Below are 26,174 nucleotides of genomic sequence, written 5' to 3'. Positions count from 1 at the left end.
AAGGTTAAAGGTGCCTTATAGTGCTCAAATACTCACATGTTCTTTACACTGATGGATATGTGCTGGATTAAAACCAAACAGGGTGACCAGTTCTATTCCTCATAGTTACTGTCAGTGAAGTTCTTTGTCATCTAGAGTTTTATAGCTTAAGCAAAGAACACAGCATCCAAAAATGTGGTTGGGCCAGACTTACAATGACTGCCATAGGCATGATGGCAACCTTGTTGTGTATAGGTAGAAACATGGCTGAACTCAATAGGTCTGGCATTCCAGTAACTCCACCTATCTCCATATCCTCTCCACTTTGCCTTAGAAGCTTCAATACTGTTTCAGCACCATGTCTGCCCCCAAATCATTCTATAAATGGGATAGTTTATCTTCAGTGGGATGCTGCCACCTCTCCCCTCATGAAGATTAGGTACATGATTTGTAGAGTTTTTTTCAATTAAAGATAGCACCTCCTTTTCATCCTACAAAGGCCTATGTGTCCTGCTATTTAACCTACAAGTAATCTACCTTGGTTCTCCAGTCTCTATAGAAGGACCTTGGTCATAACTTGGAGGTAGAAGTTATTCTTGCCCTTTGATAAAGATAAGCACGTGCCCTGGGGCTACCATGTGGATGAAAAGAACCATACCCATTAGGGGACCAATATCAAATACCTGCTTTGACTCAAAATCAGGTGGCTTGTTGCCTGATTGAGGAAGGTTCAGGTCTCCCAGTAGTATAGTTTTTCTGTCTATTTCATCCTTGAGCTCCTCTACTTCCTCCTTTAGAAATTTGGATGCTATGCCATTTGGTGCATACATGTTGAGTACTGATATTTCCTCATTGTCTATACTGCCTTTTATCAGGATGTAATTACCTTCCCTATCTCTTTTAACTAGATCTATTTTTACTTTGGCTTTGTCAGATATCATGATTGCAACTCCTGCCTTCATTTTATTAGTTGATGCCCAATATATTTGGCTCCATTCTCTTACTTTCACCCTATGCGTATCTACCTTCCTCGTGTGTGTTTTTTTCTTTTTCTTTTAACATTATTTATTTGGTCATTTCCGAGCATTATTCATTGGAGACAAAGATCATTTTCTCCCCCCCCCCCACCTATCCCATAGCCGACGCGTGATTCCATTGGATATCACAAGTGTTCTTGATTCGAACCCATTTCCATGTTGTTGGTGTTTGCACCAGAGTGTTCATTTAGAGTCTTTCCTCAGTCATATCCCCTCAACCCCTGTAGTCTAGCAGTTGGTTTTCGTCAGTGTTTTTACTTCCACAGTTTGTCCTCTGCTTGTGGATAGTGTTTTTTCTCCTAGATCCCTGCAGATTGTTCAGGGACATTGCATTGACACTAATGGAGAAGTCCATTATGTTCGATTGTACCACAGTGTGTTTGTCTCTGTGTACAATGTTTTCCTGGTTCTGCTCCTTTCACTCTGCATCACTTCCAGTCTCCATGGAATTCGTCCACTTTATTATTCCTTTGAGCACAATAGTATTCCATCACCAACATATACCACAATTTGTTCAGCCATTCCCCAATTGATGGGCATCCCCTCATTTTCTAATTTTTGGCCACCACAAAGAGTGCAGCTATGAATATTCTTGTATAAGTCTTTTTCCTTATTATCTCTTTGGGGTACAAACCCAGCAGTGCTATGGCTGGATCATAGAGCAGACAGTCTTTTATCGCCCTTTGAGCATAGTTCCAAATTTCCCTCCAGAATGGTTGGATCAATTCACAACCCCACCAGCAGTGAATTAATGTCCCTACTTTGCTACATCCCCTCCAGCATTCATGACTTTCCTTTGCTGTCATGTTGGCCAATCTGCGAGGTGTGAGGTGATACCTCAGAGTTGTTTTAATTTGCATCTCTCTGATTATAAGAGATTGAGAACACTTCTTCATGTGCTTATTAATAGTTTTGATTTCTTTATCTGAAAACTGCCTATCCATGTCCCTTGCCGATTTATCAATTGGAGAATGGCTTGATTTTTTGTACAATTGATTTAGCTCTTTGTAAATTTGAATAATTAAACCTTTGTCTGAGGTTTTTATGAGGATTGTTTCCCAATTTGTTGCTTTCCTTCTGATTTTGGTTACATTGGTTCTGTTTGTACAAAAGCTTTTTAATTTGATGTAGTCCAATGCGGCTGAGGAAGTCTCCAGGTGTAACGACTTTTCGTGCCACTGGACTCAGGCTTCCAAAGCCGAGAGAGTGGGACTGTCTCTGTGCATCGACTTTTCCACTTAAATCTCCTTCACGCACAAGTTTCTTTGTGCACACTCATCTATCATAGATGAAAATGCACAATCGTCATCCTCGGTTACCGAGAGACTACTACTAGTGATGTAGTCCAAATGATTTATTTTGCATTTTGTGACTCTTTCTATGTGTGTTTCTTGTAGACAGCATATGGTAGGGTTTCGGATTCTAATCCACTCTGCTATTCGCTTGCTTTTTATGGGTGAGTTCATTCTATTTACATTCAAAGTTATGATTATCAGCTGTGGATTTCCCAGCATTTTGATTTCTACTCCTAGTCCTGCCTTTTCTTCTTTCACTATTTCCTTCTACACCAATGTTTTGTTTTTAATTGGTTCCCTCTTCCCACCCTTATTTTACTTCCCTTTCTACCCCCTCCCTTCTTATTCTCCCCTTATTTTCTTTACAGTCTTTTTAAACTACCCCCTCACCCTCTCCCTCCCTTGTACTGCTTCCCTCCCCACCAGTATGTTTGTTACTCTTCTACTTCACTATAGGGTGCAAATCAATTCTCTGCCACAATGGATTGGATTGTTCTTCCCCCTCTGAGTCAATTTCAATGCACATAAGAGTTGAGTATTTCCTATCTCCAAACTCTTTACCCTTCTGATATATTGATGTTCTCCCTCCTGCCATGAGCTTTTTTGTGACATATAAATTTGCCTCCTTTTGTTTCTTTTCCCATTTCTTTTAGCATTAACTTTTTTCTTAGCTCTAGTTGTGTGTGTATATATATATACACACACACATACATATGTATTCATGCATATATATCTATATACATATTTATGTCTTGTCATTTCATCCTATACAGTTTGTCATTGTTCCCTCTAAGTGTAATTCTTCTAGCTGCCCTGGTGATAATAATAATTTTTAAAAGTTACCAATGACCTCTTTTCTTATAGGGATACATATCATTTTAACTTATTGGGTCTCTTAGGAAAAAAGTTGTTTTGTTTGTTTGTTTTTTTTCCCTCTTTTTTAATTACCTTTTGATGATTCTCTTGAGTTCTATGCTTGGGCATCAAATTTTCTGTTCAGGTGTGGTCTTTTTCTTTACAAATTCTTGGAATTCTTCTATTTTGTTAAATGACCATACTTTCCCCTGTAAGAATATAGTCAGTTTTGCTGGGTAGTTGATTCTTGGTTGTAGACCTAATTCCCTTGCTTTCCGGAATATCATATCCCATGCCTTTTGGTCCTTCAGTGTAGATGCAGCCAGATCCTGTGTTATCCTCACTGTGGTTCCATGGTATCTGAATGACTTCTTAGCAGCTTGTAATATTTTTTCCTTGGTCTGAGAGTTCTTGAATTTGGCTAGAACATTCCTGGGTGTTGTCAGTTGGGGATAAGTACAGGAGGTGATCTGTCTATTCTTTCCATCTCCATTTTCCCTCTTGTCCTAGAATATCGGGCAGTTTTCTTGGATAATTTCTTGTGGTATTATGTCCAGGCTTTTTCTTTTGTTATGGTCTTCTGGTAGACCAATGATTCTTAAGTTGTCTCTCCTGGAAGGATTTTCTAAATCTGTTTTGTGAATGAGGTGCTTCATATTTTCTTCATTTTTTTCATTCTTTTGATTTTTGTTTTATAGTGTCCTGTTGCCTTGTGAAGTCACTTGCTTCTAATTTGTTGTATTCTAGTTCATAAAGACTGGATTTCATCCCTGGCTTTTTGGTCATCCTTCTCCTTCTGGTCTGATTTTCTTTGGAGGTCATCTTTCATCTTCTTTGCCTCCTCTTTCATTTCCTTTGCCTCATTATCAAGCTGATTAATTTTGGCTTTCAAGACACTCTTTTCTGTTTCTAGATGACTTATCTTGCTTTTAAAGTTGTCTTCAGTCTCTTAATTGTGTTTTAAATTGTATTTTGAGTTCTTCCAGAGCCTATATCTAATTTCCTGGGTTTTCAGGTTTTTTTGCCTAGAATTCTCTCATCCTTCTCTGTTTCATTTGCTCTTTGTTCATTGCCTGTTTAGAAGCTGTCGATTGTAATTTCTTTTTTCTTTTCCTGTTGTTTGCTCATATTCACTCCTTCTTTACTCCCTGCTGTTGCCTGAGCTCCTCTTGCTCCTCTCTTTTTTGTGGTTTTGGGCTTTTCTTTCCTCCTTCACCCTTGGAGATTTGTCAGTAAATCTCTCAGGGCAGTCTGTGGGGGAGGGGTGTTGGAACTTGAACTTCTCTGCCCTCTGGAGGCTTTGATGGGATTAAGTCTGGCTGGGTTGCTGGATGTGCCCTGGGACCAAAACCTTGGAAGGGGGGTGGGTTGAAATATGGAGTGTCTCCCCTGCTGCAACTGTGCCTCCCGCTCTGCCCTCTGTGTTTCTCCTCTATCTGCATCCCCACTGCCTGTGTTGGATGCTCTGAGCCTGGCACAGCTTTGCCCACAAAGTACTCCCTCCAAACCAGCACCTTTGCCCACCCAGAGGTTCCAGCTGCTGCTGGAAGCTTAGTGCTCTAGGTGGGGGAGGGGTCCCGGGACCTTCCTTCTTCCTTCCCCTTAAACCCAAGTGTTCTCAAATTCCGGCTTTTGGGAGCACACCTTTTAAATTGAGTCCAGCAGGAGGGTTCCTTGGCTCTGTCTTGTTGTTAGGTTTGATTTTCAGTCCCCTAGGAGCATTTAGTTTGCAATCAGTAAGGAAAGGTTTTCAGAGGACTGAACATTTGCTGCCTCTATGCCGCCATCTTGACTCCACCTCGTAAGTCTCCTTGTAGCCTGATTGAAAGCAATGCCATGGATCACTCGTTCTAAGGCTCATCTAGGGACATAGTGCCATCCACAGCCACATACTTTTTCTCTGACTGGAGTAAACTTTGAGATCTGATACCATACTGGGGTCAGCAACATCCATCCTTTGCACCTTCTGGCCCTTCATGGTCTTGCTTTGACTCCTGGTCTTCTATATTCTTGCTGTTAGGTGTCTAGATCATTTGGGTATTGGGGACAGTCACCAAGAAATGATATGAACTCCATCTGGCAGAGCCATGATAGAACCAACTGGTTTACCTTTCTGAAGTGCTCAGCTTTGAGGTGTCTGTGCAAGAGACTAATGAGGTGTAGAGGGGAACTTTTCACTAGTGCCTCTTGTGGGGCCATTGTATGACTGTCAGGAAGCACAGTAGACACACTGTACCTTCCAGTGATACTGGCCTCCTACATATTAATAAATGCTTGTTTATAGACTGGCTTTGCTTTATAATAACTTATACTTGACATTTTATGTCTATATACTTATTTTGTATTATTTCTTTAGTAAACTTGTATTTTATTGTGTTCATATTTGATAAAAATATAGATGCATGTAGTAGATTCAAAATACTATTTGTAATAGTATGTTTTAGAATGTTTTGAGGGAAAAAGAAACCTCAGCAAGTTTGTTAATCAGTTCTTTGCTTCAGTCCTATTACATACAAACCTTTCTTCTTTCCCTTTGTAAGCTCTTTTATTTAGAGATGATGTATGCTTTACTTGCAAGAATAACTTTAAATTTTTTTTTTTGGTTAGTTATTAAGGTTACTACATTCCACCAGTCCAACACAGAAGAAAAATGTTGCAACTTCAGGACGTAATGAATACACAGTGGCTTTTATTAAAAAACAGATTGAAGAATTCAACATAGGAAAGAGACATTTAGCCAACATGATGGGAGAAGATCCAGAAACTTTTTCCCAAGAAGATATTGATGTAAGTACAATTATTCTGTGAGGGAAATAATTTTGAAAAGCATATTCCTTTTAACATGAGCCCTTCAGATCTCTAAATTTTAATCAAATTAATAGATGAACGAAAAATATTATTTATGCTTCTCAAGAAGGAAATATGGCTTTGAATAGAGATAATACTACTACTACTAGGTCAGACATTTAGGTCAGACTATTAGGTCAGGCATCATACTACAGGATTGCCTTGTGTTTTTTATTACATGTAACTTAGTTTTTACTGATCATAAATAATGTTTCAAAATTACATGTTAATGTGAGTGTTTATAATATTAAATTATGGGTTAATGTTTCTTTGTTATACATAGTTAGGTTATATTTTCTTGCAAGATGATATATCAGGTTATAATGAAAATGCCAGATTTATGAGAAGTCCTGTAAATAAACCTTGATTTGGTATGTTAAGTGTCTTTAATATATACCTGCATTGTTAAAAAAGGTCCAGTGATTTGAGAATTGGCCTGGATTTTAGTTCTAATTCTCCTATATCCAGACTCATTAAAGTATTATTACTCTAGTGTTAAATTTTTGAAGAACTATGAATAATTGTTTGTGATATTTGATTGCTAAGTAACCTGAGATAACTGGAGTAGTTCAATTTAACTAAAAACTATTTAGCTTTCTCTGATAAAAATGTCAGCTCTAACATCCACATAATCTTATTCTTAAATGTTATGAATAATTTATAATTGGATATAAGAATCTTATTACAAAAATCTAATCTTCATCAGTATTAAAGGTATTTGGTAGGACATGATTCTCTTTTTTATATATCTTAATTATTTTCATGTTGTCCAAAAGAGAATCTTAGTATATAGGTTTTTCCCTTCATGCTTTGAAGCCTAGCTGAGTTGGGATTGTAGGATTAGTAGCTGCTTTTTTGTGGGAGAGGAATGGAGGGATTGTAGTAATCACATGCTAATTGTTTGTTTAGGGTGATATGCCCTCTTCATGAATGTTAGAAAGAAAATATCTTAACTGGTTACATCTTACAGTTTCATTGCTAATTTTTAGTTATAGATAGTAACAATAAGTAACAAGTACCAGTTCAAATCTATACTCAAAAATAAATTGAGCCTGATGGGTTTTAAAGAGAAGGAGCTCACATTAAGATATAATTTTGAAAAGGGTTTTTTAAGCCATCCAAATTTTTTTTTCTTTTTTTTTTAATTTTATAGTATTTTATTTGATCATTTCCATGCATTTTTCATTAAAGACAAAGATCATTTTCTTTTCCTCCCTCCCACCCCCCGTGGCCGATGCGTGATTCCACTGGTATCATATGTGTTCTTGACTTGAACCCATTGCCATGTTGTTAGTATTTGCATCAGAGTGTTCGCTCCGAGTCTTTCCTCTGTCATGTCCCCTCAGCCATTGTAGTCAGGCAGTTGCTTTTCCTCGGTGTTTCTATTCCCTCAGTTTGTCCTCTGCTTTTGGATAGTGTTTTTTTCTCCTTGATCCCTGCAGATTGTGCAGGGACATTACACCACCACTAATGGAGAAGTCCATTATATTCGATTATACCACAGTGTGTTTGTCTCTGTGTACAATGTTCTCCTGGTTCTGCTCCTCTCGCTCTGCATCACTTCCTGGAGGTTGTTCCAGTTCACATGGAAATCCTCCACTTTATTATTCCTTTAAGCACAATAGTATTCCATCACCAACATATACCACAATTTGTTCAGCCATTCCCCAATTGATGGGCATCCCCTCATTTTCCAATTTTTGGCCACCACAAAGAGCCATCCAAATTTTTTAAAAATTCTGTTTATTTATTTTGAATTTTGATAAACTAACTTCTCAGAATATTGAGAGAAATAAGGAATGGGAGTTCATGGGCATATCATTTCTTTAGCTTTTCATTTTCCAAACTACACAGGGCAAATTCAAGTGATCTTAAGGGAGAGAGCATTATCATAGCATTATTTTAGCAGAGTATTTTTTGTCTAGTTTTTTAGTAGATCAAAATTTTCCAAGACATTAAGGATGTCTTTTTTGTAGAATCAACATGAATGTTAAAAAAGGATTTGGGCATTTTAAGAAAGCTACTTAGTGGTTTTTATACATAATTAGAATATGAACTATATAAGAATTAATTAGAATGTAGAGTTAACAAGTTGGTCCAGACTGAACTTATTATTTTATGAAATTTTTTAGAAGCTAGTTTTCTCATACAACTTAATTCCTTAAATAAAAATAATAATAGCTAGCAAGCATTTATTTGTCATTTTAAGGTCTTCAGAGGGCTTAACATATGTTAACTTATTTGATCCTCATTGCAATCTTATGAGATAAGAGCTATTGTTATCCCTGTTGTACAAATGAGAAACTGAGGTTGAGAGGGATTAAGTGATTTACCCAAGGCCACATAGCTAAGTGAATGTCTCTGGCAGGATTTGAAATTAGATTTTCCTGAATCCAACTCCAACAGTCTCCATTGTAGCTAGCTTACTAGCTAATGATAACTAGAAGCATCAGTAAAAATAATATTTGTAAATATTTTTATGCTAAAGTACTTTTTAAAAATAAACTTTGAAATAAATTGAAGCAAAACTAGATTAAGGATTTAGTCTAAGTTTTCCAGAAATTCTTCTATACTTTACTAAGAAAAATAATAACTATTCTATATTATAGGGTCACTAACCAATGGAAGTTAGTGTTTATTCAGTCAAGATTAAATATAAAAGACAATGTTTTGCCTCTCAAATTAGAAATGTTTCCTAGACATAATATGCTCATTGGTAGCAGTGTATTGAGATAATAATGACTGACACTTATAAAGCACTTTAAGACTTGCAAAGTGCTTTAAATATATTATTTCATTTGATCTTCACACAGTTGAAAAGTAAGTGCTATTATTATCTTCCTTTTGCAATTTAAAAAACTGAAGGAAGACAATATGTTAGGCAGTTGGCCCAAGATTATACAACTAATAAGTATTTTTTATGAGGCATAATCCGAAGTCTTTCTGACTACTACTGTCTACCATACCACAAAGCTGCATAGAATAGGAAAGAAATAATTTTTTGTATTTTGACAAATATATATACATATATATTTGTAGGCATATAAGTAAGTACAAATATACATATATTTGTAAGTCTCTTGTGTTTAGTGATGAATCCATAATGACATACTCAGCAAAAAAAAGTAACTGGAAAATTTAAATGCTAACTTGTCGTTATATTTATTGGCTTATTTAACTTGACATGTTTCACTTGACCTTATAATATATAAATATTGTATATATTCTTGTTATTAGTACAATTTGTAATGAACAAAACACTAACCACAATCATTATTGATTGTTGATTTTGTCTTTGAAGTAAGTATAATGTTGCTTGTAAATCTTCTAGTCAATTTGTGGGAGCATAGAAGGAAGAAATAGTATAGTACTTTAAAACATTTATGAATTTCCTTGATTATACCATGAATTTACTTGTATTTATTTCAGGGTTCTATAATTTCAAATTGGATACTTTTCCCATTGGTCGAATTTGTGGCCTGTTCATATCTTCTCTTCCTGTATGATTCTTTTTCGTGTCTGTCCATGAATCCAATATGAGTATTCCACCCCACATGGTAGTATTCTTTCTTCTCCACTCCCCACAGGTCTTGGATATCCATCTGCTATTTTTTAGTCTTGCAGTATGACCAACATGCCTCCCTTTTCTGATCATACATCTCCTAGATGCTATCATAATTATAAATATACATAAATTTCTTTCATACAAACTGTAAAATTCTTGGGTTGAAATTGATTCCTAGTTACTATCTATGTGACCTTATGCAAATTTTCTTTCTTGGCCTCATCTGTATGATGAGAAAATTGAGCTTAATAGGTTATGTTTTTCTGTTCTATCTTTAAGGCTGAGCCTGTTTTATCCTCTACTGATGATACTTACAGGGGAGCTAGTTGACACAATAGATTGAACATAGGCCTGGAGTCAGGAAGACTTAAGTTCAAATCTGTCCTCTAGCTATGTGACCCTGGGCAAGTCACTTAACACTGTTTGTCTCAATTCAATCATCTGTAAAATTAATTGGAGAAGGAAATGGCAAACCATTCCACTATCTTTACCAAGAAAACTCTAAATGGGATCACAAAGAGTTGGACCCAGCTGAAATGACTGAGAAATAATCCTACTTTTGTCCTCCACACATTTATTCATGGTGTTTTAGGCCACCTAAAATTTTGATTCTTTGTAGATTATGTGTATTCTAACATTAAGAACCGTATTGCATCACTAGAAGGATGTTGATGTTAAAAAGAAGTGTTTTTGTTTCAGGAAGTGGATTGGGATAGTTGAAAACAGAATGATTTCCCCAAACTGAAATCCTATCCTCTTTTTTCTTATTATCTTCTGGACCCAGTTTACAATCCACATGCATGCTCAAGATATATTAATGGGCCAACTCACTGGGCTGTCTTTCCTTCTGTATATCTAGTCTAGGCAATTTGCATTTTTCTTCCACTTTTCTTCCTAGTTTTTATTGTTGCACATGCTCTCTTACGTGAGTGTAAATTTCATTAAGTAGACTCTTATTTCAGAGCTTGAAACAACATATGAGAGTTTGAAGAACCTTACTTTTATAGGTAACCTCTCTTTGATTTGGACTTTGTAACCGTGAAAATGTGGTTTGCCACTGTGAATTGCCAAAGACTGAATTGCCAAAACTGTAAAGGTTTCGGCCAAACTGTAAAGATAATTTTTAATGTCTTGATTAAATTAAGTGGTTGCCATGGGAAATTCCCAAATTTGAAAATACCTAAGTCAGCTGGGTTTTATGGAGATTTTAATTAATATAAATGAAGGAATTAAGGGAAGGAGCGAGAGAGAGAGAAAGAGAAAATAGTAGAAAGGGCCTAGGCCTGAGCCTAAGGGAGAGCGAGTCAGTCTTTATCACTCACCACAAGATCGTCTCAAGCAAGCTCCAGTCCTCCACTGAACTCCTGAACTGAGTTCAGAGTCCCCACTGAATTCAATTGACCTCCTTTTTAAAGAGAATTTTCTCTTATGTCACCTCCCCTAAATTTTCACATCTACCAATCATAGTAAACGCTTTTTCCCAGGGTTGCCCATTCTTAGTTCTCACCACTCTTTAGTTCTCACCTTCTCTGGGTAGATATCTTCTGAGTACTTCACACCATCAGCAACAGGTGGAAAGAACACTTCAGTCAGCTTTTCAACCGATCCTCTTCAGTCGACCAAAGCGCCCTTGACCAGATCCCCCAAAACTGCACCATTGAACAACTTGACGTCCCTCCTTCAATAGAGTTCAAAAAGCCATTAAACAAATGAGTGCAGGCAAGGCACCCGGTAAAGACAGGATCCCAACCGAGGTGTACAAGGCCTTAAATGGAAAGGTGCTCCAGGCATTCCACATAGTGCTGACCAGCATATGGGAAGAGGAAGACATGCCCCCGGAACTCAGAGATGCCTCCATCGTAGCCCTATACAAGAACAAAGGCTCACGAACAGCCTGTGACAACTACAGAGGCATCTCACTACTCTCCACTGCCGGAAAGATCCTCGCCCGTGTTATACTCAACAGACTCCTGTCATCTGTTTCAGAGCAGAACCTGCCTGAATCACAATGTGGTTTCCGACCAGATCGTAGCACCATCGACATGGTCTTCACGGTGAGGCAAATGCAGGAAAAATGCCTTGAGCAGAACCTAAGTCTCTAATTTGTCTTCATAGACCTGACAAAGGCGTTCGACACAGTGAACAGGGACGCATTGTGGGTGATCCTCAGCAAGCTCGGTTGCCCAGCAAAATTCTTCAAACTGATCCAGATCTTTCATGTCAACATGACAGGGGAAGTCCTATCTAGTGGAGAGACTTCCGACCTCTTCAACATTTCCAATGGCGTGAAACAAGGCTGCGTCCTTGCTCCGGTGCTATTCAACCTATTTTTCACCCAAGTATTACGACATGCTGTGATGGATCTAGATCTGGGCATCTACATCAATACCGACTGGATGGCTCACTGTTCGACCTTTGCCTCCTGACTGCAAAAACAAAGACAATAGAGAGACTCATCCTGGAAGCTCTCTTCGCAGATGACTGTGCTCTCATGGCCCACCAAGAAAATCATCTCCAAACCATTGTGGACAGGTTCTCTACCGCAACAAAACTGTTTGGCCCGACTATCAGCCTCAGAAAAACAGAGGTGCTGTTCCAACCTGCACCAGGGAAGCCAACCAGCCGTGCATTACAATTGACGGCACACAGCTTTCTAACGTCAACACTTTCAAGTACCTGGTGTGAGATTTAAAATGGTTGAGGTTTTAAACTGTTGTGATTAAAATGGTGGAAGATATAAATTGTGATAGATATAAGAGAGGGTGAGTAAGTTTGACCGTAGAAATATGTTTCACTACAGTGTCTTGGGTTTAAAAATCAAATATAAGGTGGTCGCCAGGGAAATATTCCCAATTATTCAAATACCCAAGTCAATTGGGTTTTATAGAGATTTTAATTAACAATACAATGAGTAATCAAATAGAGGGAGAGTAAGAAAGAAATAAGTATGAAGGGCCTCAAGCCAATATGGCCTAGACCTGAGTCTTAAAAGAGAAATCAGTCAGTTTTTTATAACTCACCATAAGATTTGTCTAAGTAAGGATTTCTAATGACACCAGGCCAGCAGCATCTCAGCTGCTTTCACCAGCTCCCTCCTCCATCTGAATGTTTCAGAATCAGTCTCCTCAGAATGAGTCTCTCCAATCTGAATGTTTCAGAATGACTTCCCAGCTCTTTTCTGAGCTCTTATTTTTAAGGGCAAAATCTCCTATGTCACCTCCCCTAAGTCCTTACATCTACCAATCACTGTAGATGTTTCTAAAGGACCTCCCATTCTTAGTCCACACCTAAGAAGGTGTGGATTTTTGAGTAATTCACACCAGGAAAGCTCTAAGTAAGTTTTCCAGTTCTTTGTTCCTTGTAAATTCACAAGTTGCTTGACCTTTAGGTACCCAGCTTAAGAAAAGTATGGGTTCAAGTACTTCTCATTGTTCAGGAAAGAGTTCACAACTCTATCTTCCCCCAGGGCAGACCCAAGTAGGCAAAGTAGAATTCTCACGTTCCTGCTTTAAGTAGAGTTCACTGCCCAAATGGGGAGTGGTCCCAATCCAATCCCATAAAGTAGGGTCTGGGAAATCTTAAGGTTTACACTGGGCAGCACCATTGCCAACGATGGGTCCCTAGACCACGAGATCAATGCCAGGATCCAAAAGGCCAGCCAGGCACTCAGGTGGCTGTGCTGCAAAGTCCTCCAACACAGAGGTGTAAGCACTACGACAAAGCTCAAAGTGTATAATACAGTGGTCCTCAGCTTGCTCCTGTATGGTTGCGAGACGTGGACACTGTACCGGAAGCACCTGAAGCAGTTGGAGCAATTCCACCAACGCTCCCTTCGGTCAATCATGAGGATCCGATGACAGGATCGAATCACCAATCAGGAAGTCCTCGACAGAGCCAACTCCACCAGCATCGAAGTCATGGTCCTTCAAACCCAGCTACGATGGTCTGGACACGTCATCCGCATGGACCCACAGCGAATACCAAGACAGGTATTCTATGGTGAACTGTCAGCTGGACTCAGGAAACAAGGCCGACCAAAGAAAAGATTCAAGGATCAACTAAAGTCAAACTTAAAGTGGGCTGGCATTACACCAAAGCAACTAGAACTCGCTGCCTCTGTCAGAAGCAGCTGGCGAACCCACATTAACCATGCCGCCACCACCTTTGAAGATGAATGACGTTGTCGTCTTGCCACTGCGCATGAACGCCGACACCAGGCCACAGCCACACCTCCCGTAACAACTGGCATCCCGTGCCCCATGTGCCACAAACTTTGCGCCTCAGTCTTTGGACTTTAAAGCCACATGAGGGTACATCAATAGATGATAATGCACAAAGACAATTGTCATTCTCGGTCACCAAGAGACTACCACTACTTCACACCTCTTTTGACCACTACTTCATACCTCTTTTGTTAAGCTTGCCTTTTTTAAGTTGCTTGACCTTTTAGTGATTAATTTAACCTTTTTAGGTACTTAGCACCTTTTTGTATTAGGTCTAAAAATAGAGCTAGCTTAAGGTTCTAGCTTTACTATGAGTTAGGGACTTTCATTGTTCAATCAGGAGTTTACAACTTTATCTTCCCCTAAGGCACTGTCTGAGTAGGGTGGAGTAATTTTAAAAGTTCTCAATACATTCCTGATCAAGTACCTCCATTGTTACAATAGGGACATTTGCTTAACCAAATCTTCTAAGGTACAGTCTGAGCAGTTTTAGATTCACAACTTTGAATATCCTCCATGAAATGGCAGACAGTTTTGGTGAGTAAAAATGTCTCTGTGTCAAAACTTGATATTGAGAATATTATAATTAATTTTATCTGTTGCTTTTGTAATGGAGACTTGTGTAGTGTTAACATATACATGTGAGACATTTTTGGAGAAACCTTCAAGGTGATATTTTGTTCTACCAAATCAAATGCTTTTTAGAAACAAAGAGATATCTTTTATTCTTTAAACCTTTTAGTTAATTTTATGTCTCTGATGTTCTGGACTGCTAAAGATTATCATTTGTGAAAGCCCTATTTTTCTTTTATCATATTTTCATTTTAAGTTGGGGAAAAGATCCATTTAGACAAGGTGAAAGAATGTTTCCTTTTTTCTGTTTGCATGTTGTCTTTGCACTTTCATCTCTGAATTATCTTTATATGATCTAATCTAACTGGGCCTCACACTTGATGCAGGTTTGTTCATCCTTTCACTTTTCATTGTTTTCTCAGGTGACACTATAATTTTTCACCATATTCTGTTTTGCAGATAAGTTTCTATTGTGAACTGGTGTTTCCTTGTTTCTCCTGTGTCTTTACTGTTTAGGGAGATTTAAGTGATTTGTTGCTTCATACTGATTCTGGATCCTTTGTACCCCCTGATTTTGACAATTGGTTTACATCTATTAAACTTTTATAGGAAATTATGGTAGGACCTGGAAGGGTTCTCTTTTATTCTCTTTTTCCTCAGAATTAGTAGCTTCTTTGAATCATGAGATTAGCATGGTTGGGATACTAGACAACATTCTTTTTTGTCTTTCTCATTTGTTAAATTCCATTGTTTAGCTAACTGCAAGACAATTCACACAGCCTTGATGTGGGTCATTGGAAGTAGCACCCACATAAGTCCTTAGCATAATGAACATAATTTGACTTTTTGAAGGCTGTTGTCATTGTTGTTCAGTCATCTGAGTCATGTCCATCTCTTCATGACTACTGCATTTGGGGTTTCTTGTCAGAGATACTAGCAAAGCCTGATCTGCTAGACTTTTGGGAGAAGGAGTTTCAATTATTCTAGGGATCCCTTGCTCCCTCTTTCCTTTTGCCTCATTCCTAAATTCATCTGCCCTATCCCTTGCCTTGTTTCCTTAGAATAAAACAGTTTTAATAAGAACAAGTGACTGACTCCATCACATTTAGAGAGAGACTTGAAGTTGGGGGGTAGGAAGTGGCATTCCTCTCCCCAGGAAGAAAGAAACTAATTGTATCAAACCTGTTTAGCCAAGGTCTCTGAGGGAACAGAAGTTAAAGTCCTGAAAGGCAACTAGAGTGGAGTTTGTCAGGGAGAGCAGAGAGGGAAGACAATCCATTTTCTCTCTCTACTTGACTCTACTCCATCTTTACCTCTCTCTGATCCTGACCCAGCAGGGAGGGAGAACTCCATTCTCTCCCTGCCCTTATATTACAGTTATATTACACCTCCTACAAAACGCAATGTCTAATCAGTTGCCATAGCCAAACTTGTTAGAATCATATGTAATATTTAGAGTTGGGAGGCTCTGAGGACAGAAAGACCTCTACTGTGAAGTTAAGTGCGCAGCCTTTGTGGTATTTATTTCTGCTTTTAAAATTTCCCTTCAACCTCCCACCCCAAATACTTTGAGGTTCAATTCCCTTACAGTCCTGTTCCCAATTTCTTGGCTTCAGAACTGCTGGCTTATTCTGTACTCCTATGACCTCACCATGGGAACTCCCTCAGCAAGATCTTTCCTACCATTCTTTAGTTCCTCCTGGCATCTAATGGAGGTGCCCAGCCTAGCCTGCCTTCATTTCCTTCCCAGCACTATTCTTGACTTCTTCCAGACTTCAGATATTCATGCTCAAACTATCCTTCCTTCTCCCACAACCCCCCATATTTTTCAGCTTTTTTTTCTGTTTCTTCCCACTTTGTTTTTATTTATTTATTTTATTTAGAATATTTTTTCATGGTTACATGATTCATGATCCCTCCTCTCCTCACTCTCCCCTCCCAGAGCTGACAAGCAGTTCCACTGGGTTATACATATATTATTGTTCAAAACCTATTTCCATGTTATTCATATTTGCAATAGAGTGATCTTTTAACATTAAGACCTCAATCATATCCCCATCAAACCATGTGATTGATCATATATTTTTCTTCTGCATTTCTACTTCCACAGATCTCTCTCTGGATGTAGATAGTATTCTTTCTTATAAGTTCCTCTGGATCATCCTGAGCCATTGCATTGCTGCTAATAGGAAAGTCCATTACATTTGATTGTACCACAGTGTATCAGCCTCTGTGTACAATGTTCTCCTGGTTCTGCACCTTTTGCTCTATATCACTTCCTGGAGGCTGTTCCAGTTCACATGGAATTCCTCCACTTTATTATTCCTTTCAGCACAGTGGTATTCCATCACCATCAGATACCACAATTTATTCGGACATTTCCCAATCAAAGGGCATCCCCTTATTTTTCAATTTTTTTTTGCCACCACAAAGTACATGGCTATGAATATTTTTGTACAAGTCTTTTCCTTTATGATCTCTTTGGAGTACAAACCCAGCAGTGGCGTGGCTGGATTTTCAAAGGGCAGACAGTCTTTTAAAACCCTTTGGGCATAGTTCCAAATTGCCCTCCAGAATGTTTGGACCAATTCATAACTCCACCAGCAATGTATCAGTGTCCCAATTTTGCCACATCCCCTCCAACATTTAACACTTTCCTTTGCTGCCATATTGGCCAGTCTGCTAAGTCTGAGATGGTACCTCAGCATTGATTTGCATTTCTCTAATCAGGAGGGATTTAGAACACCTTTTCATGTGCTTATTGATAGTTTTGATTTCATCATGTGAAAACTGCCTATTAATGTCCCTTGACCATTTGTTGATTGGGGAATGGCTTGATTTTTTTGTACAATTGACTCAGTTCCTTATATATTTGGGACATCTTCCCACTTTAGAATGAAAGCTTCTTGAAGGCAGGGGTTTCTTCTTTTTGCTGGCATTTGTATCCCCACCCCTTAACTAATATCCTGCCACATAGTAAGCACTTAATAAAAATTTGTTTTCTTTCTGTACCTCAGAACTGTCTTCCAAATCACTGAACTTATTAACAGTTTGCTGTCTCTATAGAGTGCTATTGTAGTTTGTTATGGGTAAACTTGTATGGCAGGAGGTATGATCTAGGGTTGCTTAACTAAGTAATGTGACATCCAGAAGAAAGCATGACTAAATAAAAATATGGAAGATGAAAAATTTTGAAAGCTTATTATTTAAGAGAAACTCGGGCAGATTTCTTGCGATTAACTCTCTTTCAAAAACATTTTTAAATATTCGATTCACAGAATTTTCACTCTACTTTTGATTTAGTATGAACAAAAGGATGCTCTTTAATTTCTATGTAACATTTAGTCATTGAATAAAAAATTATAAAACAAATCTGCCGATACCAGTGATTGTTTTAAAGCCAACCTACTATTAATAGTGCCATTAGTACTTAAAAATATTTCCCAGGATCACAACTTTACAACTGAAAGGGAACTCAGAAGCCTCCTAATGTAGCTCACCTCTTCATTTTACAGATGAAGAAACTGTGGCCTAGTTAAGGCACTTTCCTTCCCTTGGTCAAACAGATATATGTAGATACAAGATGATGGTGGGATGGGGCATTAATCTGCATGTAGAGGGTAACATTTGAGCTGAGTTTTGGGGGAAAAAAAAATCCGAGGAATTTTGAGTGGCAGGTGGAGGAAGTGTGTTCCAGGCTTGGAGTATAGCCAGCAAAGAGGCATATAAATTTGTAGATGGAATTTTGTATGTGATGAAGGAGGACAATCTGGCTGGACCTCAGAATGCTGGTAGGATTTGAATCCAGGTCTTCTGAGTAGATTTAAAAGTAATTAAATAGAACATAGAATATTACAGGGTCTTGTAGTCTGTCCATTATTTATGTTTAATTTTTCCATTTGTAACCAGATTTTGAAAAATTTTTGAGGGCATATGAATATTTGCTATATGTACATACTTAAATTTCTGTTGTTAAAAAAAAAATCAAAAAAGCTATTTAGCCTAACTGGCAGCAAAATTATCAGGCTTTACCCTTCAAACAGTAATAATCCCTTCAGTATCCCTGTGTACCTTTATGTCTTTTTAGGGAGTCAATTTATTCAAAGCATTTTAGAAATAGAACTTAATGTGTCCTTACTTGTCTTTGGATATTAAACATAGATTTTGGGTTTTTTAACTACTACTGTATGAAATAGTAGTTAAAGACATTTCAATCATTTTGACTGTTTTGAATATAGAATTTACTAATGCTTATATTTGGGAATTAAAAGTTAAGCAGCACATTACTTGTGAATTTCAGGGAAAAAGCCAGCAAATTGATATATAACTGCAGAAGCCTACCAATTACTTTTTAATTGGTATTATAGACCTTGCTCTGAAACCAGAATGTTTTATTCTCCTAAGTGTGAATATGCTGTATGAAGTTTCTCTAATTGATTTGCTGTGCCCATTCCATTTGATGTATCATTTTTCACAATATTTCATAATTTGTGCTCATTTCTAATGAACAGAGTCGTTAGGACAGGCATGTCTAAGTACAACTGACAGCTAACATTAGGTGCCAGATGCAGTTTATAAAGCTATGTAGAACTGCAGAGAACAGTTTAAATAAATTAGCACCTGTACATTAGTCTCACTTGCTGGTAATTTATAAGCGAATCAGTAGAGATGACATTTAGGTAAGTCATTGATCAAGTTAACAGCTGCATACCCACTGCCCAGCTGGGATACCTAATTAATAGAGATTGCAGTCTTGACCCGGTGCTTCTCCCTGTTTGAGTCTGTAATATTTTTTTAGTTCTCAATGTAAGCTTAAGGATGTTGTAAATACTTTGCCTTCATTTCAGCAAACTATCAGAATCATTGGTGTTACAATTTAGTTCTGAAAATGTAACTAATATTTTTACTAATCAAAGATTATAGTAAGCTTTATGATCTATATAGATTAACTTTTATTATTTATTTCATGTGTAATGAAATCAATTTTGTTCAACGTAAGAATCTATATTGTATAGTATTTTCAAAAAACTAGAAGATTCATTTTCTGATCTTATATTTAATATAAATATTATACATTTTAGTTTTGGAAAAGGCATTTTTAAATGATTAGCTAACTATTGAAGCCAAATTAGAATACTTTTCAGAAAGTAACTTCACTAAGAAACACTTAATAATTTTGCCAAGTTACTCCTTAAAAAGAAATTAATTTCTTAGGTATCTCTTCATATTAGATAAGATATATTTTTAAATAAGAAATTAATACTAATGAATAGTTTACTTAGATGGAAAATAAATTTCTTCTCCCTCAGAATATGAAAGAAAATGTGGTAAATTTATAGTTTCATTCTATTTTTTTAGATGAAATTATAGTTTTATTCAAAGGATCCATATGCCAAGTTTCATCCTATTAGAAATGTCTCTTATGGATATGTAATTGGCATTTTTCATTTCACAAAGGAGAATTCTTTTTCAACATTTTTAAAGCATAAAAAGAAATTAATTTTTTAATTTAAGTGTTATTTCTTCAAAATAGTTTCAATTTTGTCTCTTTTGTAATACCTACCATCCAAAAGTAGATAAGCTAAGAGCTTGATTCTCCTTGCTTTTTTTCACATTATGTTTTTTGTTTAGTTTTTAGCTTTAAAAATGTTTTCAGGTTGCAGTTAACTTATTTTATTTAATAAATACCCTCCATGTACAATCTACTGATGAAAAAGTTCTCCCAATACAGTAGTCTCCGGTTTGTCGAATAAACTGTTTTTTTTTCTATTCATTTTGTTCCTTTTTTTCTTTGACTCCCAGTTTTATAGTTGACAGTCTTTTATTGCTGTTATTCAGTTTGAAATTCACTTTCTTTTCGGTTAATTATAGTATCTAATGGAGGGCAAGAGAAATAAGATTGCTAGTGGTTTGAAGCAGTAATGTTATAGAGGAGATTCTCAGTCAGAGTCATAAGATTATAGATCTAGAGCTGGAAGAAACCTTAGACCCCATTTAATTCAGCTTTTGGATTTTAGAGATGAGGAAACTGAAGGCCAGAGAAGTTAATGACTTGTTCAAGGTTATACATTAAATGATAGAGGCTTGAACCTATCTCTTCTGACTCCAAATCCAGAGCTCTGGGATTTAGTCTTATGCCAAGAACAACATCCTTCAGGGCAGGAGTTCTTAACCTTTTTTGTGTATACCGCTTTTTCATATTTTCCTTTGACAGTCTGGATCCCTTCTCATAGATAAATGTATAAAAGGCAATACATAGAATTGCAAAGTTATCAAAATAGTTACCAAAAAAATTTTTTTAAGTTCATATAGCTGAGGTTAAGAACGCCACCTTTTTAGAGATTAGTTGAAGGGGTTACTGGGAGTTATAAATGTTGCTTTAGAAAGAGGGAGACCCATCATCAATGCTTAGGATATATCACACATAAGACCTGATTCTTGGTCCCATTGAAATTTGTCTGCAAAGATCACTTGTCACTAGTTTCATTTTAGTTAAATTAAACAACACAGATTTAGAAATTAGTAGAATACGAGTTCTTTGATGTTAGGGACTATTATCGTTTTTATCTTTGGGTTCCCTTTGCCCAGAATAGTACCTGTCCTGTAGTAAATACTTACTAAGTTCTTGTCAAATTGTTTGCAAAATAAAAATGAAAAAATGAAAAAAATGTATTAAGTGAGCAATTAAGTCTGTCAGTATCAGACAATCCTTGATTAGCTGAACAATATTAACATTTTTACTTAGAGGGAATTGAAATGACTCAAAATTGTATAAAAGTAACGAGACTACTTGTTTGAGTTGCTTGTATTTTTAACTTTTCATTGCTATTTTTTCTCTTTTCATCACTTTGATTTCCCAAAATATCCTCACTCATCTATCCCAAGTACTATTAATAAAGAATAAAAAAGAAAGGGGTCAGGGAGCCACTTTAGAAAAAATATCAAACACATCAGCTGAATCTGCAAGAATATTTAGTGCTAAACACCACCAGTAGTCATCCACTTCTTTAAAGAAGAGAAATAGCATTTCCTCCATGAAACTGTCATTATTTCCTCTAGCCAGGAATGATCTCTTTCCTTTACTTCCATACTTTGTCTAGATCTCTTACAGTATTTGGCATTTACTGTTAACTTCTGTCATTCAGTTGCAATCATATCTTTGATTTATTAGTTTTGTCCTGGTTCATCCTTTGTTTCAAAGAGCAATTACATCACAAAGATGATGACTTGAATTGGATTTAAGTGAGGCAGAGTTGCATAGTTGCCAGCTTCACACTCTTATTCAGGATGACTGGTGATGATCCAAGATGTAGTGGATGACCTTGTTATTTTTATCATTTAACCAAGCTCTAAGGCAGTGATGGTGAACCTTTTAGAGACTGAGTACCCAAACTGCAACCCTAGCTGCATGTGAGCTGCCCCCTTACTTCAGGCAGGGAGAAAGGAAGGGCTCCCATTGGGCTGCTGGGCAAAGGGGCAGGTGATGAGAGAAATGTTCTCAGGCTTGGTGGAGAGAGGGAAGGGAGCAGCTCCCTCTGGCACATGTGCCATAGTTCAGCTCTCCAGCACAGCTCTAGGAGCTCCACAGCACTAGCTTCAGCTGCCTTCATGGCCATTAGAACAAATTGTTCTCCTCTGTCCATTCTGCCAGGAGGAAGTTTCACATGCTTGAGGTAGAAATCCCCCTAAAGTAGCTGATGGGTTTCTTGCTATGCAAATTGCAAGAAAAAATCCTAGGAAGCTGATTGAAGCACTTAGAAATTAAGTGACTTGTATAGCGTCACACAGTTTATAAATATCTGAGTAAGAATTTGAACCCTCACCTCTTCTTAAATTCAAGTCAAATACTTTACTACACTAGCTTCTTCTTACTTGTGCTTATACCATTCCTAATAGAGTATAAACTTCTTGAAGTGAATTTTTAAAAAATAATTTTTCTTTTGTTATTTTGAACTCAGAAATATCAGCAAGAATTCCATATATGTTTTCTGTACTTTGCCAGTTTGCCCACTTTTATGCTCTCCTGGCCACCAGTCCTTACTGTTTTGCCTTAAGTTGCTCCCTGCTATGTTTTATCTCTCCGATTAGTACATAAGCTCCTTGAAGTCAAAAGCTATCTCCCTTTTGTTTTGCATTTCCAGTGCTTAGCACAGTGCTTGCTATATCATAAACACTTAATAAATCCTGTTATGTTCACCCTAGTTGGTTTCTTAACCACCTTCTGCATGGACTCTTGTCATAGCCTCCTAATTGATTACCCTAATTTCAGTGTTTCCATTCTCCAATTCATCCTCACACTGCTGCCAAATTAATACTTCTTATGGTATTGAAGGTCAGCCATCTTCCTTCCACATTTAAGAATCTTCACTGTCTTTGTCTCTATGATAAAATAGAAACTCCTCTGTTTGGCTCTAGTCCACATTTCTAAGATTCTTAAACATTGCTCTTTTCCATAAACTGTGTTCCTACCAAAAATGGTCTGCTTTATTATATCTGAACATGATGTTTATTTCCAGTCTCCATGCCCTTGCCATTCCCCAGTGACTGGAATGTTTTTCTTTGCCATCTTTTTTTTTTTAGAATGCCTAGATTCCTTCAGAACCCAGTTCCATATAGGAAACCTATTCTAATCCCCTTATTCAGTAATTTCATCCTAAAAATTAGTTGTATTATATTTAGATATATATTATATAATATATACACCTAGATGTTGTTTTTTTTTCCTCAATACATTTAGGGAAGGGTCTTTGGGGGGCTTTTTTTGTCAATTATTTTTCTTTTTTGTATTTTTTTTTATTCCTAGCACCATGCTTGTTGAATAAATTAATGGGTTTACCCAAGGCCTCATGGGCAGAGCTGAAATCTAACCAGGTGTTCATATTCCACAGTGTAAATTATTTCCACTGTACCATTTGGCTTCTTACTCTATAAGTTATAATTCTGAATCATTTCCAAAAGAAGCTATTTTTACTAGTATAAGAATGTGTAGAAAATAATTCTCCTGGGCTTTGAGAGCATATTCTACTCTGAAACTACTATTTTTTGTTAGTTTCTGTTTGTTACAAATATTCTATGGAATACTATGTTCAATATAAGCCATATAAGACAACTTCCAGGAAAAACTTCTATCTCAAGCAAATTCGTCCAATTAAGTGTATGTGTGTGTACACAGAGAGTATACCTATACAGAGAGATAGGCACACTACGTGCAGAAACAAAAGTAAAAGTGTTAAAATGTTAAAGTTTCTTTAGAGCACATAGTATGTACAGATAAATATTAATATTAGCAAGACAAGGCAACAAAAGGAAAATCCAAAAAAAAGTGGTGTAGGAACTTTTGGGGATAGGGTTGGGGTAGGAGGGATTAGGAAAGGCTACACAGAGCTACACAGACCCCATGCTGGGCTTTGAAGAAAGCTAAAAGGCCCACTGAGGAAGGGAAGTCCATTCTAAGCATGGAGGTTCACATCAAAGTCACAGAATCACAGAATTATAAAGAACTGTCCAGGCCAAGAATTCCCAGAGTCGCCATCTAGCCTTCTTTTGAAGGTCTCTAGTGGTAACCTACAGCATCCCATTTGGATGACTCTTTCTTATATGGGGTCCTACCTCCCATTCTCCTCCCCAAATTACTTTTCTTGGTAGAGAAAGCAGGTACAAAATAAGAATTGAAGAATTCTCTCTTCCTTGTCCATTATTTCCATCACATTTACTCCAAACCATAATACCATCCCTTAGTGCCCTTATTTTCCCCCCTATCGTTTTAAACAGGACACTTTCGTTGTCCTTAGCATTCATTGTCAGCCTCCAGTAATTTTTATCTCTCTTTCTCTTGGTCCTGTTTTTTTTTTTAATATACTTTGTTTCTATTTCACCTTCATTTTCAAATGCATTCCTCCCCCAAAGATAAAATATAACTCCTGTGGTTCCTCTTATAGAACTCTTGTATAGCATTAATAGCCCTCCATAATCTCCAACTATATTTCCAGATTTGTTTCCTCTTATATCCTCCTTAGTTTCTCTGTATTTTAGACATACTGACCTGTTTGCTGTTCTCTGTACATGACATTCCATCACCATCCCCAATCCCGTTCCTAGAATGCCTTTCATCTTTTCCTTTCTTTTGTAATCTTATATATTTTGTGCATTTAAAAATATTATTCTGAGAAGCTGTCCATAGACTTCACTGGATGCCAAAAGGGTCCATGATGCAAAAAAATGATTAAGAACTCATGACATTGTGCCTTTTCTATTGATGATATTATTGTTGTTTAGCCATTCAGTTGTAACTTACTCTTTGTGATTCCATATGGGGTTTTCTTGGCAATTGGAGTCTCTTGCCATTTCCTTTGTCCATAGATTAAGGCAAATGGGGTTAAGTGACTTGCCCAGGTCACTTAGTCAGTAAATGTCAGAGGCTGAATTTGAACTCAAGTTTTCCTAACTCCAGGTCCAGTGAACTGACCACTGAGACACCTAGCCACCCAGCCACCCCTATTGTTAATACCACAGTATGCCAAAAAAATTGTAGTATAATGAGAATCACTGGAGTTATTCAGAAAATATAGGTTTAAGTATCAGTTAGATCATATAATTTTATGACTTTAGATAGAAGAGCACTAGTATGGGAGTCAGAGTTACTTAAACTTTCTGGGCCTCATTTTTTTCATTTGTAAAATTAGGTGTTTGAGCTTAAATGGCCTTTGAGGACCATTTAACCTCTAGAATTATGATTCCATCTTCTTAAGACAGTTATTCTCTTTGGTACTTAAGCTGAAGGGGTTGCATCAGATGATCTTTAAGGCTCCTTTCTTCTAGGTTTAAATGCTATGATCCTAAATCACAGATTCTCTGACCCTCAGTTTCCTTATCTGTAAAGTGGTGATAATAATCATATAATATATTAGCATATCTTAGCATATATCATGTTGAAGACAATGCTTTGTAAATTATTAAATCCTACTTTAACTATTGTTATTCAGTATTCTTAAAACACATTTCATTAATATGAATTCTTTGTTCACTGATGAAAATTGTAACCTCTCCTTGCCTTTTTTAGATGTTCTTCTTAAATTCCCATAGCGAAAGCAATGCAAAACATTACCACATGCTATTTTGGTAATGGAATAATAGTATTCCAAAATTCTCCATAGATTATTAATACCTATTGATTTATCCATATTAAAGGCTTTCTATCTCAGTAAGACCTGTCAGGGCTTTTTACTTACAATACTGATACAGCCTTTAAGATCCCAAGGTCATTCTTCTATAATGAGAAATAAGAATAGTATTTTAGTGGAAGATCATTATTATTAATATAACAGCAATGCAAACCAAACTATATTTTTCATTCAATTATTTTAAGCTTTCATATTTTTCTACCATCTGCTACCAAAAGAAGAATGAAGTTTATGATAGTGGAGTATGTATATATTTTATAATCTGCAAAATATACTATTTCATGTTTTATTATGACTGTGAATTTTTATTATAATTATTCCTTACATACCAAATGGAGGACTGCTTTTTTGAGTTCAAGTAGTTGCCTGTTCCATAAACATAGAAAGAAGCCAAATCACCTTTTCGTAAAATCAGGTAATCCTTGGTTTGTTTCAAAATTCTTAAAAATTCTAGGAGATTAATGAAAGTAATAGGTTAAGATCTTGTTGGTCACACTCTATGCATATTAAGTTAGTTTATAGCACTGTCAAGAATGCTTATTCTTTGCAAACATTTTAGTTGGCAAATTTTAAAAAATTGTTTTAGCTGTTGTTATTTTATTTACTATTTTCATCCTGTT

The 26,174-nt window shown here is 36.8% G+C and overlaps 1 protein-coding gene across 1 annotated transcript in view; it reads left to right on the top strand.

Moving 5' to 3' along the window:
• MRPS9 (mitochondrial ribosomal protein S9) overlaps positions 1–26,174 on the top strand; it is a 113,152-nt gene that overhangs the window by 29,629 nt on the left and 57,349 nt on the right. Inside the window, exon 2 of the mRNA XM_007501177.3 lies at positions 5,774–5,953. Within this exon, the coding sequence (XP_007501239.1) occupies positions 5,774–5,953 (180 nt within the window). The remainder of the gene's footprint in view (positions 1–5,773; positions 5,954–26,174) is intronic.

Source organism: Monodelphis domestica, chromosome 8, assembly GCF_027887165.1.
Source record: "Monodelphis domestica isolate mMonDom1 chromosome 8, mMonDom1.pri, whole genome shotgun sequence".
NCBI classification, from domain to species: domain Eukaryota; kingdom Metazoa; phylum Chordata; class Mammalia; order Didelphimorphia; family Didelphidae; genus Monodelphis; species Monodelphis domestica.
This window is presented reverse-complemented; position numbering and strand designations above follow the sequence as displayed.